The sequence below is a fragment of the Podarcis cretensis genome (genome assembly GCF_951804945.1).
Source record: "Podarcis cretensis genome assembly, chromosome: 3".
Lineage (NCBI taxonomy): Eukaryota > Metazoa > Chordata > Lepidosauria > Squamata > Lacertidae > Podarcis > Podarcis cretensis.
The window spans coordinates 48284484-48302767 of NC_137172.1; the positions used below are offsets into that span (position 1 = coordinate 48284484).

Here is an 18284-nt window from a genome sequence, read left to right on the forward strand (position 1 = left end):
TTAGGGAATGTTAGGGAACTGGTGGCAATCCTAATGGACTGGATCAATATTAAAATGCCCTTATTTCCCACTAACACCTATGGGAGGTAAGTCATGTTTAATTGATTTTAAGGGGATCTAAATGCAACTAACATAAGACTGCATCCAACCTGATGAGCTTAAGACTTAGAGGTAATGAATACAAATTGTTTTTAGGTTCTTCCAAGGAACTTGCAAATTATCTTACATGGTCTTGTGTATGTGTCTGCACCACTGTAACTAACATGTAGCAACTTTCTAGCTAGGATGCTAATTTCACTAAACTCTGATGCAGTTCTTTAATGCAAACTGCCTATATTTCACTGAACAGTTACCTTTACCTCATATTTATTACTCAGGAACTCTAAAGCCCATTGCCAATGATAGGCCTTCAGTTGCAAATGCCAGTCCTTAGTAGCTTCAGGCTTTGTCAGCTTTGTGTTTTTACCACAAGGCACCGTTAAAAATGGGTAGTTCCTTCACCCAAAGGTGACATACAGTTTAGATAAAGTGTTGTTGCCAGTGGAAAGAGATATACATAATTCATTCTGCACTGCTTTGAAGAGCAGCAGATATTATTGTTATGATTTCCACAACACTATTATTGCTCCAACCTCAGCTGACTTTAATATTGGAATGTAGAAACAGAAATTAGAGCAAAGGTCCCTCAAAGAAGAAAGCTGACTAATGTGAGGGTATTGTGCTATAGACCCTGTTTTGGATTGTGCCACTCATGCTATCTCTGGATCTGCTGTTCGGCCTAGCATATGCATAAGCCATAGATTCCCGTATTGCTTGTGAGTGGCAGATTTGCTGATTCAGTGCACTTGGCACTCAGAAGGCTACTGAGTTAACAGTGTGCTGCTGCTGCTGCTGCTGCTGCTCTTACCTTCATGACATGTATCATACAAAGTGGCACAAGGCACTGAATAGCCCAAGGCTATGCCAGGACACCTTCCACTGTTCTTGATACTGAAACCATTATTCTCTAAATGGCATATTTTGATTGCTGCCTGTGATAACTATCCACCACCCCCATGACCTGCCAGGTATAATTGTTGGCATTACACAGTGGCTATTTCTTCACTATACACTGCAAGAAGAATGAGTGCAAGCCTTCAGATGAGCAGCAGATATACAGAAAATTAATTTTGACAACTTTGCTTAGGAGTGATATGCTAACATGACATTGGATGACATCTACTGCCCCCATTTACTTTCAGAAGACGTGCTTCAGGTCATGAAGGGAACACTGTATAAAGTTTCTATTCTGGAGTCCTGCAAAAATTAACTCCCCCCCCCACCTCTACTAAGAAGCTCATATGGCTATTTATCCCCAATAATGTAGCTAATGTACTAAAGAGCCCTGCTTATTCTGGTGCCTACTATCCTATTTTTATACAATCAGTATTAATGATGTCTACCTCCCTCTTTCCAACCCTCTTCTTTTTTGTTATCCTGACAGCATTCTGATTTTACATGAAGGAGTGTTATAGACAGAATAGCAGAAGTGCTTCTGCAAACAGAGCTGGCTACTGTAGCCATATTTTCTGCTCCTTATGCTGACTCAAATATGGACCAGAAGGTTCTAAATTTAAATTTCAGCTGCTGTTCTCCTAACACCCACAGGCAACCTGCCTGATAGCTGTTTCGCCGAAATAAGACAGCAATGGAAAGAAGGCAATGGAAAGAGCTCGTCTCGGTCAAATGCAGAAAAAATGACAGCAAAGGATTTAAACCACCAGCTGGTGGCAGACATTTCTCTTCCATGCCCTATTCTTATGTCTGCCTTTCACTATGCGCAGTAGGGAAACAACCCTGATCTGTCTAAAACATGACTGAATAGATTCTCAACAATCTGAACAAATAACACTGTAAGATTCTTAAGAGGCATAAATAAGCACAGCTTACCAAATTACATACTAGATCTTCATGTCACAGAGAGATATAAAATGGGAAGAGAACCCATTTATTACCTTCTGGCCATCAGAAGACTGAAGCATACTCACCTTATAGAGGGCTGATGTTGATGCAGATCCCACAACAAGTGCTATTCCAATAACTGAATGACTGTGGAATCCATCAGCATAAGTCATCATGACTATCCCTGCAATAGCAAGTATAGCAGCCACAATCTGTTTGGATACATAGAAGAAACATGTTAATGTTCTCTCAAGCTCAGGAAAAAGGACTACCTTAACAAAGAAGACATCTAATTTGTATCTTTTGTAAGACTGTGACCAGTATTAAGAACTTTTAAACAGTAATTGCTTGTATTAAAAAAGCAAAAGAAGTGAAAAAAACAGTCACAGTGGGGCTCTATGAAATCCCAACATAGCAAGCAAGAGTATTGTTCTTCAAAGTACAATCACCCTGTACAATATTCCTTGGGTAACTTTACGGTCACTAGAGCATGTTGATTCACAGTCTGCAGTTGGAAGTACCATGCTCCATGACAAAGAAATTACAGGGTATTGCAATCATTAGTACTAATGCAAGTATCAAAATCTCAACTGTTTGGTTAGTCATCTCTAAACCTTTGTGTGTGCTATAGGGGAACATAAACATTTGCAGCAAGGGCATCTGAAATAGGATTTAAAACAGCCAAACAAAACAAACATAATGATAAATGTATTGAAAAATTGTCTCTAGTCATAAATTATTGGAATAATAGAAGATAGGATACAACCTTTTGACTTTTCCATTCTACTTTATGACCCAGTCCTTAATATTTTTAGAATTCTCAATATACTTACTATTCTTCAATATTTTCAGTATCTATAACATTCTAAAATTTCTAATACTTACTTGATTCCTATCTTCCCATAAATTATTGCTCTCATAACTTTTTTCTATGACTACATGCCTAATTTAAACTTAATTCATGTCTTTATTTCTGCACATTTAGTAACTTGATCTTAGAAATATCTTTTTTTTCAAAAACAAGTGACTAACCTTTTTCAGCCATGCTCAATACTCTAGGCGCTACATCTCAAAGTGGTTGTTGTTGAAATGTAAAGGTTGGTGCGGAAAAAGTGTAAAAGTGGGTGTGGTGAGGGAAAAAATGCCTTTTGATATGACAATATCACAGTGGGGTAACACTACTGTTAAGCTCCCGTTACTTGGTCCCTGCTCCTACCAACCTAGCAGTTCGAAAGCACATCAAAGTGCAAGCAGATAAATAGGTACCGCTCCGGCGGGAAGGTGAACGGTGTTTCTGTGTGCTGCTCTGGTTCGCCAGAAGCAGCTTAGTCATGCTGGCCACATGACCCGGAAGCTGTCTGCGGATAAATGCCGGCTCCCTCGGCCTATAGAGTGAGATGAGCGCCGCAACCCCAGAGCCTTCCGCGACTGGACTTAACAGTCAGGGGTCCCTTTACCTTTAATTTACCATTTATCATTTACTCAAGGGAAAGCTGGCAATGTTCCAGGAGAAGGAAGTAATGTTAATTCAGCTTTACCAAGAACATTACAGCTTTCAATCAATCACTTTTGGCACTATGATCCCCATTGATGTCTGTGAGACATATTCCAAGAAGTGTGGATCACAACTAAAATATCCTCCCACCCAAGAAAGAAGAATGTGTCTTCTTTGCTTTCATTCAGTTCCTTTGGAGGCAGCTTGACCTAAGTGGGTGGGTGATTATGTATGACTGAACTCTCAACTGAACATAGAGCATTCCTCCACTCCCCCCCCCCCCCCCCTGTATTTGAGGCCTGTGTTTACTACTAATTTTCTGGCAACTCAGGTTCTGTCACATCATTAATAGAAAATAAGTGGGAAAAGGTGCAAACTAAAATTCTAGATTCATCAGAGTCACCAAGACCATATGCTCACAAAGAGTATTTGGTTCCACTGTTTAGGAACAACTTCACCCAATAGCCTTTGAGGTTTCTTGAAATTATTTGTCAAGATGTATTTAAAGGCACTAAAACCCATTTTGACAGCCTTCTGGTTTTCAAAATTTGGATTAAAATGTTCACTCCTTTTGTCTAATTTGGGTGGAAGGTGGCCCAAAATAATGGGAAAGGTACAGAATGTATTGAAATAATGACTGGACTCATCATGCAAAAAATGCAGAAGTTCAAAATGTGTGCAACGTACCTTGATTCAGATTTTGCCCATGGATGTGGTTTATGGAGTCTAGAGTTTTCACTCGTGCATATTTAACACCCATTTACCCCTATTTAGCCTGCTATATTAGTACTATATAAAAGCTGTACCTTTTTGCCCCCCTTTTGCTGCTATTGATTTGCTATAGTTTTTTTTTAAAAAAAAACTGCTGTCTCCTGTGTGTTGATTGTTGTAGCGTGCATATTTTGAAATAATTTATGATTGTGATGTAAGCTGTCTTGAGCTTCTCTTCCGAGGCAGAAAGTCTAAATATATATGTTTTAAATAAATAACAAGGCATGTATATTTACATTTTTAATAAAATGATGAATGTTTTTCATGGGAAATAGTGTAACTGGCATAGAGGCAACATTACAGAAGAAAATAACATCCACCAATAGGTGCAAAAGGAATAGTTAACTTGACCATAGCAGTGTTGTAACACTGCTACATGCAAAGATAGCATAGGACAACAGGCTAACAAGTCATGTTTCTATGTTTAAATGAAAGTTTATTTTATTTGCCAAAATTAATTTCTTTAATTGCAAAAATATATACTGTATGAGCTTTATGTTGTTTCTTTATCAGTACAATTTATAAAGAATTTTATTCAAAAGCAAAATCTATCAAACACATTATGCACCATGTATTATAAATTTTGCATGATTCTTTTTGCTACTTATGTTATAGACCTCTTGCAATACTTTTGAGCTCTACAAATTAGAAAAAGAAAGTTTTAGCCTCAAACTCTTGAACTGATTTCATAATGCTATACACAGTTGAGTTTCTTTCCTATGTTGCTCTGCATGTGGAAAGAGAGAATATCTGGCTTTAAACATGCTTGCATTAGGTTTTAAAATCAATTGATGGCCATGAAAGAGGGTGAATTTATAATCACATTTCAGCTTACTCTTTTTTTTTGGGGGGGGGGTGCATGTTATGATTGTTTGTTTGTTTGTTTGTTTGTTTATTTATTTATTTATTTATAACAGAAATGGCAAACCTTTGCCCCCTACATATTGCTCGACCACACTGCCCTTCATCCCTGACTACTGGTCATGTTGGTTGGGCTTGATGGGAATTGGAGGCACTAACCTGCACCCCTGTGAGCATGTACATTTGTATACTCAAAGACCATCTGAAAAGCACTTTAGTGAAGGCCAGTAGTCCAGGAAGGGTTGAGATTTATACTTAGTAGGAGATAAATCTGCTTTACAGCAGAACTTACTAAGCATGAAATCCTCTTAAAATATGCAAATCATTAGTAAGGCCGGCAAAGCACAAAGTCTAAATTTTGGCTGTAGGAGGCTTCACTTTATTTTTAGTATATATTTTTCAACTAGAATAGGAAAGCAATAGATTTAACATCATATAGTCATGCATCAGGTAGTGATAAATTAAAGTAGGAGGTTAAAATGATTATGTTCACCAGTAACTTTGTTTTGGAATGAACATTCACAATCTTAGGAAATAACAGAGGAAGAACCACTTTAAAGAGTAAAATGCAATCTGTTATAGTGATGTTTTCCCAGTAGGGAAACTCCTGAAAAGTCGAGTGGTGGAAAAACAGGTCAATAATCACTTACCCTCACTCCCATGAATCTGTCCCTGAGAACGATCCACGAAAGCAAAAACACAAAAGCTTTGTTGCAGCAGAACAACACGGAGACGTCCGTGGTGTTTATTTTTTTTATTGCATGTAAGTACAGGTAGTTTGTGAGTGTCCAAAGAACACCAAAGGGTGCTGCCTTGGTAAAAAATGCCTTCAGTGTCAAGCCGTTATCTCCAAAAAATTGACAGCACTCCCTAAAACAAGAAAAGAAAATGATCAGACCCTCTAGGTTTCATATTCTGTAGCAGCTGTAGAATCAAACCAAATACTTGGTTAAACTTCTTTTGCTTTTCAAACCTGAAAAACCTTATTTTTTATTTGTAAGTTTCTGCAGAGCCTCAGCTGGGACTGAAAAACAATACATTCAGGTTACGAGATGAGAGAAGAGTTGGAATTAAAGAAGATACTGTATCCTTCCAAATTCCCTCTATTGCCAGTTCCATTATAGAACAATCAGAAATTAATTAAGACATATTTGGGAAAATTAATACATGTGTGGCTATTATTTAGTTCTTTCTGCCCTATTCTGGGAGTGACATATTCTCCTGGGCTGACCTGGTTGCTTGGGAGAGGGAGGCACAGTAATATAATGGTTCCACACCTAGCTGAGGAGCAAGTTCCAGTGTAGGGGACTTTTGCTTGGCCCCAAGGGAGTTGTGTTGTGGCATCCTGCAAAGTTCCAACTTATTTCCTGTGCCTTTTAACCTCCATATGAAGCTGTGCAGTGAGTGGTCATTCAGGAATTGAAGTGCCATCAATATGTGAATGACACCCAACTCTTATTTCTCCCTGTCACTTGAATCAGGTGAGACTGGGCAGATGCTAGAGCACTGCCTGAAGGCAGTATTGGGTCAGACTATTGTAATGCCCTTGAAAACCATTTAGAAGCTTTAACTAGTGCAGAATGTGGCTGTCAGAGTCTTGACTGACTCAGTTGCTCAGAATAATTTAAGAATATTTGAAGAACCTACTTTGAAGAACCTACAGATACATGTCTACTGTGCATAGGGAATCCCTTTCTACTTTCCCTCCAAAAAGGGTGAGGGCATTGTTTGGAAATGAAAGGCAGTAAAAGCTTTTCTAAGGGCAACAAAAGTTAGGTCTTGAAAGTAGTTTATAAGCATATGCTGTCCATTTCTCCCAAAACAATATCTGAAATAGTTCAACCAACCCACAAGGTATCATTAACAAACAATGAACACAAACAATAATTCTGTAGTTTATTATGACAAAAGTATCTCAGAGATCTTACAGATGGGGCTGTAAGAATGCAGAGAAGGTTCAGTGACACACTTGGACTGATGGCTCCTATGCTAACTTACATTAAAAACCCTTTTGGTTCACCATGAATATTAAGCAAGGTTTTTTGTTTTTTTTTTAAAAAAAAGGGAGTTAAAGTTTCCAAGGAAATTCCAAGATGTAACAAAAATGAAACACGGATCTTAACTTCCCTTTCCCCCTTTGCATGCAGTAAATTGTATTAGACATCTTTATGTGAATGTAGTCAAATTTGATCTGTGTGCTAAGGAACCAACGAGCCTTCTTGAAATGCAAATTACACAATATCACTTCATTGCAAAGTAGGTTCAAAAGAATGGCAGGAAAATTAATTTTATAACACAGCAGAACAGAAAGAATAACACTGCTTAAATTATTGCGTGAACAAAAGGTCTCAAGGTTCCAATATTACAGAGCACATGTCAGATTCTGTTTGTGATGAAGTTCTTGACAGTATAGCAAGGTCATCAAAGGGATGAGGCCCACTTATTTCTGCTAACAAAGCATATTTGGTGCAGTAATACTCACATTTAGCTGGGGGGGGGATGAACAGGAAGGTGGATCAAACACTATAATGTAAATGCAAATGCTTACAGAATTGCATAAGGGAGTCAAATGCACCATCACTCAATACTCAGTAATGAGGACTTTTCACTGTATTTATCCAAGTGCAAAGCATTTGTGTGGTGGGTGGGGGGGAGCGATGGAGTGCAGCCTGCTAGTAGCACTTTGTGGGAGTCAGAATTTCTTAAATATTAGTTTTCCCCCACCTTTCCTCCAAGTTGCTCAAGGTGGTATGCATGGGTCTTATCCCAAGAGCAAAATAAATGCCCTGTCTTCAGCAATGCCATTGTGTTCCTCAAGGGATCAACATAAAAGTTGCTAAAGTGATCCAAATGAAAAAGAAAAGCAAAATCTTCCTTGCTGAGAAGTATGAGGAATTTGCTGCAGTGTAGGCAAGGTGCCAACACCAGAGTACTAAGATGCAGTAACAATTCCAGACATTAAAACAGCAGAGCATTCAAGTAAATGCCTAACCAACTACCGTATATCTTTCTAAAGAGTTCCATTCCTTTAGGGGAGTTCATTAAAGATCTTCCCAGAAGATTAAAAAAATCTAGCTCTTCCCTTTAGCATGCCAACATCCTGTCCTGCACCTAAGTAATCGATGAGGGAATGGTAACAGTGCTGCAGGGAAGAGAGCCTTGCTATGCTTATTTGAAGGTTTGAAAAACATGGAACTGAGAGGCACCACACACAACAGTTTAAAGCGGATTTGATGCATCCCATGTCTGCATATTTTAGTACTGTCCACATAACACTGGCCTCATTCAAGTGACAGCCTGCACTCTTGCCCTGTCCCCAGTTCAATTTGGATTTTTCTGATTCATGGGTAACGTGATAAAGGAGGGGGAAAACAAACACAAAATGGTATGTTATCCAAATACAGAAACACTGAAGCACATTGTGTGGATGGATTTGTGTGTGTGTGTGTGTGTGTGTGTGTGTGTGTGTGTGTAAGTAAGATGTTTTGCTGGGTGCTGTCTAATTACCTCACCCACTATTTTAGATTTATCACCTGAGCACAACTTAGACATTTTGTTTCCATCAGCCCCAAGGAAAGGATGAGAGGGTGGAAAGCAGCAATTTAAAACAATGGCAGAAAGTTGAGTAAAGCAGGAGTGGAGAAGCACTGAAAGGAAAATGGTGCAGAACAGCAGAAGATGCTTGAATAAAGCAGGGATGGGGCAACACTGAGGATTTTTCTTTCTTTCAAAAACAGTTTTAACAAGGAGATATTGCAGAGATGAGTACAACACAGAAGGTAACACAAAAATATTTTTCCTGCTCTCTTTACACCATATTCAAAGTTTGTTTTAAACTGCCATTTCAACACTCAGTGACCTAAAGGATCCCCTGACCATTAGGTCCAGTCGTGACCGACTCTGGGGTTGCGGCGCTCATCTCGCTTTATTGGCCGAGGGAGCCGGCATACAGCTTCCGGGTCATGTGGCCAGCATGACTAAGCCGCTTCTGGCGAACCAGAGCAGCACATGGAAACACCATTTACCTTCCCGCCAGAGTGGTACCTATTTATCTACTTGCACTTTGACGTGCTTTCGAACTGCTAGGTTGGTAGGAGCAGGGACCGAGCAACGGGAACTCACCCCGTTGCGGGGATTCGAACTGCCGACCTTCTAATCGGCAAGTCCTAGGCTCTGTGGTTTAACCCACAGCGCCACCCGCATCCCTCAATGACCTCTAGTATTTAATAAAACCTCTGTCATTGTTTAAAACCACCACTTCCCTCCACAATCATGCTAATAAAATTTATTTATTTTCTTACATTTCTATTTCGCCTTTCTTCCACCACGGAAACCAAGGCATAACATGGGCTTCTCAGGTGGTCCCCCATTCAAGCACAGACTAGACTCAAACCTGCTCAGCATCACTGACATGGTGGTCACATGAGTGTTCAGACTATACACTGGGACCTGAATCTTTTCTGCAACTCTGCTTATCTATATTACTGATATACCGGTTGTGCTTCTCTAATAATTGCTGAGGCGCTTTTCACACATTATGTTAAACAGAACTATGAAGGTGAGGGGAGTGTACCCTGTGTACTCTGCCCTGGCTTCCGCTTTGTACCCACACTTGGCTAAAGGTGTGAGGAAAAGCTTAAACACATACAAACTGTGTTTGTAAGCTATGTGAAACTTTCATGCGGTCTGTATATGTATAGGCCCTTTTTGCATCTTCAGCCACCCAAATACTGGTCAAGAATTGCTCTCTTTAAATGTGGAGTTTATTATTGTTGTTGTTGCTGTTGTCACAAATACCATTTTTAAGAGATTTTGGCTCTTCAGGCTCTTCCTAGGTTCTTCTGCTGTCTCCGCTGATCACCAAACCACACTGACTGGACAAAGCTTTGGCTATACTTTTGTGCAATTTCTGTCAGGATCACCTGCTGTATGCCTTAGAGTGGTGAAGGGTGGCTAACCTATGAATCCTATTGTTGGATTACTGCTCCTGTCAGCCCCGACAAAGTGGTCAGGCAGTCCAACAACACTTGGGGGACTGCTGGTTATCACAACAGTAAACAGTTTCATAAGCAGTTTGTATTTCTGTTGTATTTCAACTATCAGAGCTGTTTTGTACATTAACATGAGATGTTTGCAACTTGAATGGGAAAACACATTTTACTTTCATTGATGCTGTGGAACTACATTGATTTAAATATGCTGTGCAGTTGTGGTTGAAATTAAATCCTTCCATCTTCAGAGGAAGGAGGAATAGAAATTATTTCGCTGATCACAAGCAGAATTCAGACCTATCCATCTGTCACATGGGCTTTTATGACTTGCAGCAGCCACTGGAATGGTCTGTCTTCCTTAAGATGTTTAGGCTGAGAAACAGAGCCATCAACTTTATTTACTAAACTAATAACATGTTACCAAAATAGCCTAACAGTGCCTTTAAATCAGAATTAAGTGAATTAAATTAAAACTTCAAAATGCTATGATTATACTATGATAATAAGCTTGCATGAAAACATACCAGTCAGTCACCTATCTATAGATTAGAGCTTTATTTTGCTCCAGCTACAATTTAGGCAGAGAGACATGAAACCCCAATAACAGGACTTGACTTTTGAACTTGCTGCAGGTTTAAAGCTTCCAATAAAGTTCCTTATAAAAATCCAATTACCATATTTTAAGGTTTTATTTTAGGCAGTCTTTCTCCCTCATGTATACATGTGTGTGCACACACAATGACCAGGCTAGATTCAAGTTACAAGAAAGGAGGTTCCAACCAGTGCTTTTTTTCTAGAAAAATAGGTGTCGGTACTCACCATGAAGTTGTTACAGTAAGTGCCACATGTTTTTACAACAACAACAAAAAGAGGTGCTGGTACTGCATACCCTTGAGTACCCTTGGGGGAAAAACCACTGGTTCTAACTAAAAATCAGGAAAAACTTTCTGACAATAAGAACTGTTTCACAATGGAACAGACTCCCACAAGAGGTAGTGGACTATCTTTCCTTGGAGGTTTTTAAGCAGAAGCTGGATGGCCCTCTTTCATGTATGATTTAGTTGAGATTTCTACATTGCAGGGGGCTGGACCTGGTTAGAGAAGGCTGAACTGGAATACCACTGAAGACCAAAACTAGAGAAATAAAAATGGCAAAGCTTTAACATCCTAATACTAGAATATAAACAACAAAATGGAAGGTAAAACCTGCAAGAACTGGAAACAGAACAATAGGATGTCTGGAAGCCACAATTGTACAATTGCTGATAAAAGTCTAAGCACTTGACAACTTAATAATTGAATAATCAGCTCCAAAGTGCCTGACACTCTTGTGCTGACGCCTAACACTTAGAACCATTACAAAGAGAAGTTCAGCGAGAACTAAGTTAGGTGAGGAGCAGGACAGAGAACCTCTGACATTTCTAAGTTTAGACAATTATATAGTCACTCTATCACCTGTAAAAATTCAATACTCATGCAAGTCAAAATTCAAGTAGTCAATAAAGTAATTGATAACCTTGAACATATCCATAAAGCCAAGGCCTCTATAAAACCAACAACACTATAAAATATTATATGAGTGAATCATCTTGGTAAACCTCATAGGCCATTTATTCTAAGCATCAAGTAACTCTTCAATAACATTTTAAACAGCCCTAAGACACCATGGCTGTTCTCAAAACAGAGTTCATATGGTGTACAAAACAGATGACCAAAAACAAACAAAGCAAATGACCATTATGTAACAGAAAACTTTGGGACAACCCTTGCTTAAGCTGTTAAAAATGTATCAGAAATTAATTAATTAATAAGGCAAAAAATACATTAAGTTATGCTATCATCTATTTCAACCTGGCAGAATCAGAAATATCAATCCAGTATAGTATACTGTCAGTTGAAAACCAGGTTCTGGCATAATAATGTACTGACTCACGTACTTGGACATATAAATCAATAAAACTGCTCCAAAGCTATCCCTTCCCAGCTATGACCTCAACAGATCCCATAATCTAATCATAGTCAGCTGACTAGAACCAGTAGATGACTTTGAGATTTCTTGAAAAGCAGGAAGAAATGGTGAATAATGTAGTTAATTCTCAGCCTGTTTCCTGTAGGAGGTTTTTGGCAAGAACTGAGGATCACTGTCACAGTTGTGTTATGATTTGATTTTGCCTGTAAATCTGTTTATGAATTTGGCATACTTAGGCATTCTGGAGATAATGTAAAGCTTTACGGCTGAAGTGAGATTTAAATCAGGGATTTCCGAGATTAGTGTAGTGCCCCATGTCTGCAAAAATAAATAGGTTTTCAGCTCTAAAGGCTAAACCAACCCATCCAACCTAGTCCTTTCCAGATGTTTTGGCCTATAACTGCTCACCTGTCCATGTCAGCATGGCTGTAGTCCACAAAATGTCTGGAGGGCACCAGATGGGGCTGGGCTAAATAATTGAAATGTATGAAACTTACTGAGAAACACTCTTAGTAATATTTTTAAATAGTTTGGAGGTGCTTGCCTGGCTTGAAGGCAAGAAGACTAGCCTGCAATATTTCAGATACATATATAAAAACAAGAATCAAAACAATCTACTGTCTAAATGGCCTACTGGAGACAAACATAACGGGGAATCTCATGCATGTAGGAGTAAGAATTACCCATGATATTCAATAGATGATAAACTTTTATAGGAAATAATGCCCATTTTATTTAACCCAGTGGAATCACAGGAGGGACTTTGATGGAGCAGGTGGATTTGTCAACCAAGCTTTAGCATGTGGGCTGGGACACACTTTTAGGGGCAAAGTTTGACACTTTGGATGTGATATGTCCAACACACACAAAATAAGCACCTTGGGGAGTCGGGCCATTGGCATGCTTCAGTAATTAGGAAGGTGGAAGTAAAAGGTGAGACCAAGAAAAATTTCCAGTCTACTCTTGGTAGATAAGATTTATATGGAGTGAGTTCTGTCTTATGAACATGGATAATGCTTGAAATGTGCTAGGTAGGTTGCTATGCAATGGGGAAGCTAGACCATTATGCCAGGTCTGTTGACTCCCAGGGTACATTCTGAAGGAACATGAGGCTGCCAATCTTGCTGCAACTAAAGATGTTTGGGTCTAGTCAGTGCCTGAGAACCAAATTTATATTGCAATGGGTTCCATGATAGATGAAAAGCTGGATATAAATGCTAGAAAGTAAATAGAATAGAGACATTTTAGAATAGAAGAGAATCATAGTTAGAAGGATCTAACTATGGATCATCTAGTCCACCCCTTGCAATGCAGGAATATGCAGCTGTCAGGGATCCAACCTGCAACCTTGGCGTTATCAGCAGGACGCTCTAACCAGCTGAGCTATTCACCTGATTTTAGACACAGGCATTTTGTTCTCTAGCATTGTTCCACAATCAAGACTGGAATACCATCTTCAAAACTCTACCAGCTGTTTCTCCAAACGTTGTCTACCTTTCATAGACAATCATGTGGTCAATTTATTGGCTTTTGGATTTCTAAGAACCTGACTGTAAACATAATCTTGGTTTTCTTCACAACTGCAAAATAAGCTTAAGGAAATGTGAGACTTCTGAGTCAATGTTCTAAGAAGAGCTTGGTATACGTCTTGCTCAGTCCTACTACAATGTACTTTTGTTTTACTTTTCTCTAAGCAGTGCAATATATTTAGATGAGGCAATAGAAGAAAAGGTACTACTCTCTGGATAAAATGCAAAAACAAAAACAAAGAATGTCCTGGTGAGAAAAATCAGCAGCCAAGTAGCATTTGATTTTTGTTAGACAACATATTAGTAATATGGACATAATGGATGTAATGTATCTGACTAACAATCAGTAAGAAAGTATATACAGAATTTAGGTTAGTCCTAAATTAAGTTAGTCCTTCTGGCTGCTTCCTAGCACTCTTATGCATGTGTTCGGGTAGATCCAGGAAACAGGGATCTCTCACCTATTGAAATCTTTCTAATCTTTGCAGAGCATCTTATTTATATACTGCAGTTCAGGGCTACACAACCTTCCCAAGAAGACATCACACAATAAGAATAATAAAACCAATAAAAAAGGATAAATTTGCAGTCTCAAAACAATTCAATCCGAAGGCCAGAAGTAAAGCAGTAAAACAGCAGCTGTGGTTGAAATTGCAAAATAAAGCTGAGGCTAACCTCAAATTAATTAAAAGTGGATGTAACCAGCCAGGTCTTTAGAGTCCTTTTTTTAAACTATTTTTTTAAAATTGATTTTCCATAATTTTTAACAAATTGTCACCAACAATACAAATTCAATACAAATTTAAAAAGCCGACTCCCCCCAATGTCCCCTCTATTTTCCTCCTTCCTTTGCTGTTCCCACTAAAATAACTTTTCCAACTATCATTTCAAAATACATTCATCCCTTCTCCCTACACCTGTTCAATTACCAGTTTCTATGGCTTTTATACATTGTTACAACCTGTCCTCAAAATAGTCGAGTAGAGTAAATACTCTTTTATCTATCTATAATAGTCATTCATCAGTTTTGATGGAAATGTTTCAATGTTTTAGAGTCCATTTTAAAACAATCAATGGGGGAGCTTGGTGCACTTCCCACAGGAGAGTGTTTCATGGTTATGGGGCCACTGCTGAAAAGGTCCTGTATCTTGTATCAGTCCACCTGATGGACCTTGCTGGCAGGTCCACAAGTAATGTCTCCATGATCAAATAAAGAGAGAAATCTGGACCACAAAATACATTGTAGAAACTCAAATCTTAGAAAAGTGTATAGATCAAATAGGAAAAGGATAAAATATGAAAAAAGTCTCAGCAGATTCTATGCTTTATAAAATGGGAATCCTCTCAGCTGTGTAAGAAAATAATTACTACTACACCACATTCAGATATGTAAATTATTGCTTTAGTTTTCCTGGTTATAATGCACTTCTGTTCTGGTTTCTAACACTTTACACTTTATTTATTCCCTTTACACTTTATTTCTGGTTGCACTATGGAACTGTGGGTTTCTGATAGATATACTACCATGTCACTCTAATTTTCATACCCACCAGGGGATGTGGTGTGGCATAACAGCAGACATCACTGGACATGGCACCACTGCTCCCCATTTATGTACATGTGCACTTCTGTTCCCCCATGAAAATGTCTGGAAAGAACGGTATCCTGGCAAACTGCATCAAATGTCAACAAGCAATTTTTTTTTAGGGGGGTGGTGAATAACAGGGTTGCAAATAATATTTTCCTGGAAGCAATTAAAACTGAAATGTGCGCTAAACTCCCACTAGATTACACAACTTTTTCAGATGAAGCTTTTACATTGTGTGAAATATCACATAAAACACAAATCTAATCAGGTAAGGAAATGTTGGGGGGGGGGAATGGAATAAAATTCTGTCTGAATGCAGGCTGCACTTCTTGAAGACCACTAGAAATATCAAGGGAAGGATACATTGGTGCTATCTGTGTTTGTAGCATGATGTTTTGAAGCAGCAGTAATACTGTCACACTTAAAGACATCTCATTTACATGGACTGTTTCCCCACTGCCAAACCTTTGCTATTTCCCTTTTTATTTCTCTCTCCTTTGACCCATACCCCTCCATTCCTTCCTCTTGTTTATCAAACAATTCCTAATCATATCTTGTAACAATATGAAGGAGAATTTAATATAATACCAACGAAGATAACATAAGGCAGCACAAGTAAAGCCATGAATCTGCCTTACCTGTATTTTTGTTGTGGAGACTGTTTTTCAGCTGACTTACAAACATGTCCAATGTAATACAAAGGAAAGAATAAAAAGTTCCAGTTTGTTGCAAACCATGTCAAAGTAAAGGGCGCATCAAATTTCTTAAAGGTCAGTTTTGCTAGCTGGGTTGAACCTGACCAGGAGGAGCAGACGCCAAGCACCACCAATACACCCCAGAAAATTTTCTTAAGCTGGGTCACGGAGCATGTCCAGCAACATCGGCTCCCTCTTCCACCAGCTTCCATCCCAGCTTGTGCCTGGGCTTCTGCTGGGGCTGGGGAATCATGGGAACGCTCATCCCCTGCGGAAAAAGGGAGAAGACGAGATAAGGATGTTGGAATCAGCAAAGAATATTCTGCACAGTTTTATTTTACAAGCAGCAAATCCTGAGATATTTCATGCATGGTTCTCTACCCAAGTAGAGAATGTGCAGCTATATACATGCTATACTTCTAAAGCACACCTGAAGCACTTTTTCTCCTTCAAAGAATTCTAGGCACTGCAGTTTTTTATGGGTTGGTGGGAATGGCCAAACATACAACTATTTAGTTCTAACAGAGAAAGAAAGAGCCTGAAAAAATAAGAATGAAGGCTAGAATACAATGAGTAAGGATATTACTGCCAAACCAGCCAGCAATCACAATAAATGCAAGTAGGTATTAAAAGTCTTATAGCCAGTCCAAATGTAATATTTACTATGTGTTTGATTGATTTTATCATTGGAGTAGAACCAAAAAACATAACAAAAGAGGAAGGCACCTCTATGAGATGCATATCACACCATTAATATACATATTTGAAGAAAATGAATCCTAGAATTACTAGCAGCAGGTTTTACTGAGCTTTACCTGCAACTCAGACTTTATTGGCTTTGCTCTAGCTGAGTCACTTTTTAAATAATCTTTTGAAAGCACCCAGTGAAGTCATGGCCATTTAAGAGCAGAAGGAAATACAATTTCTCTTGAAATTTGCTATACCAATCACAAATCATATATAAGCAAACTTTACTTGTCCAAGTGTTATATACAACTCTTCTATGTGCACTTTTCAGCCATGTGTTAAATACACTAGCAAAGTTGTTTACACTGCAGAAATACTGACACACAATACTTCAGGTATCACTTTACTGTGAAAATGATCTCACACTTTAGGAGTTGAATTCCAAGGATGCTCTTCTGATCTCTTACTGGAAGGAGTAAAGCACATGCCAGACAAAACACACAGCACCATTTTGGGAAGTAGTACCTGGGCTCCCCAAAATGTCTTTATGTTTGCAGTGATTGTCATTAAAACTTCCTTACCTACTCAGTAATAGGAAAATAAACAAGTGTTGCCTGTTTCTAATGATATGCTTTCATACCATGGCATAAATACACTTCAGTACCAAATGGATCATCCATCGTCCCTATACAGCCTACTGTTTAGCCCCTCGTGTGTAAGATCATCTATGTCAGAGCAGCACAGCCAATGACAGGAATGGAAACTGTGATATCTGGGATTTCTATCAGTACAAGCTTTTGACTCTCTTGCAAGAGTAAAGCATGTCCAACTGTGATACCAGACTAAGTAAGCCAATAGAATCAAGAGAAGTAAACAAGAAGAGGGGATAGAAGCAAGGAAGAAAGATGAAAGATTCAACCATCTTAGCAAGTATTGCTTGAACTCACTGAACACTAGCCCCTGTACAATGAGATAAGAATGGAAGTAGCCCACAATTATGTTTCCCTGGAAACCATGGCCTACTCAAATCCAAATCTGACCTCCTACTGTGAATTCTTACTATCTTCACCTAATTTGTCATCATAACTGCACTCCAATACAGTTCTCTCTCCTATCCGAAACCTAATTCTTGCCTTCATAAATATATTTTATCCCACTGTGGAGGTGTTCATGTAAGCAGATCAGTGCCTTCTGAAGCTTTGTTCTTGGGTTTGCAACTTGTGGTTTGTCTCAAGCAAGACAAACCACAAGATTGGCTTTTGGATGGCATGGCTAAGATCACAGCAGTGCAGCAACTGCAGGACTGTGAGAGGAGCACAGCAGCTGTGATCTCTTTAAGAAGCCTCACACTTGCGCACTTGTGCCAAGGCATGGTTTGACTTAGTATTATATGTGAACCTGTCCCCCTCCCTTGTTTTTTGTTCTCCCCCGCCCAATTTCATATTAAGCATCTGCCCAATTACCTGATGCTATGGCACATTGCATATTATATTTCTCCCTCTTTGCAATGCCATAGATTTTGATGCAGCCCCTATAGGACAGGCATGGGAGACCGGCTGTCCTCCAGCTGTCGGATTCCAAACCCAGCAGCAGCAGCCAGCTTGGTCAGGGGTGATGGGAGTTGTGGTGCAGCAACTTCTGGAGGGCCACAGACTCCTGCTGCATGTAGTGATGGCAATCAGCACTACTGGTTCTGTGTCATCCTATGCCATCAGAAGACACTATAACTAACAGTAGTAGAAAGAGGATGTGAGCCA

The 18284-nt window shown here is 39.0% G+C and overlaps 1 protein-coding gene across 4 annotated transcripts in view; it reads right to left on the reverse strand.

The window, feature by feature from the left end:
- SLC35F3 (solute carrier family 35 member F3) overlaps positions 1-18284 on the reverse strand; it is a 92493-nt gene that overhangs the window by 4710 nt on the left and 69499 nt on the right. For all 4 annotated transcript variants that reach the window (XM_079971829.1, XM_079971828.1, XM_079971830.1 and 1 more), the window contains 3 exons: positions 15784-16108; positions 5719-5938; positions 2028-2153 (listed from right to left, as the gene is read on the reverse strand). In XM_079971829.1, coding sequence (XP_079827955.1) covers positions 2028-2153; positions 5719-5938; positions 15784-16108 — 671 coding nt within the window. The remainder of the gene's footprint in view (positions 1-2027; positions 2154-5718; positions 5939-15783; positions 16109-18284) is intronic.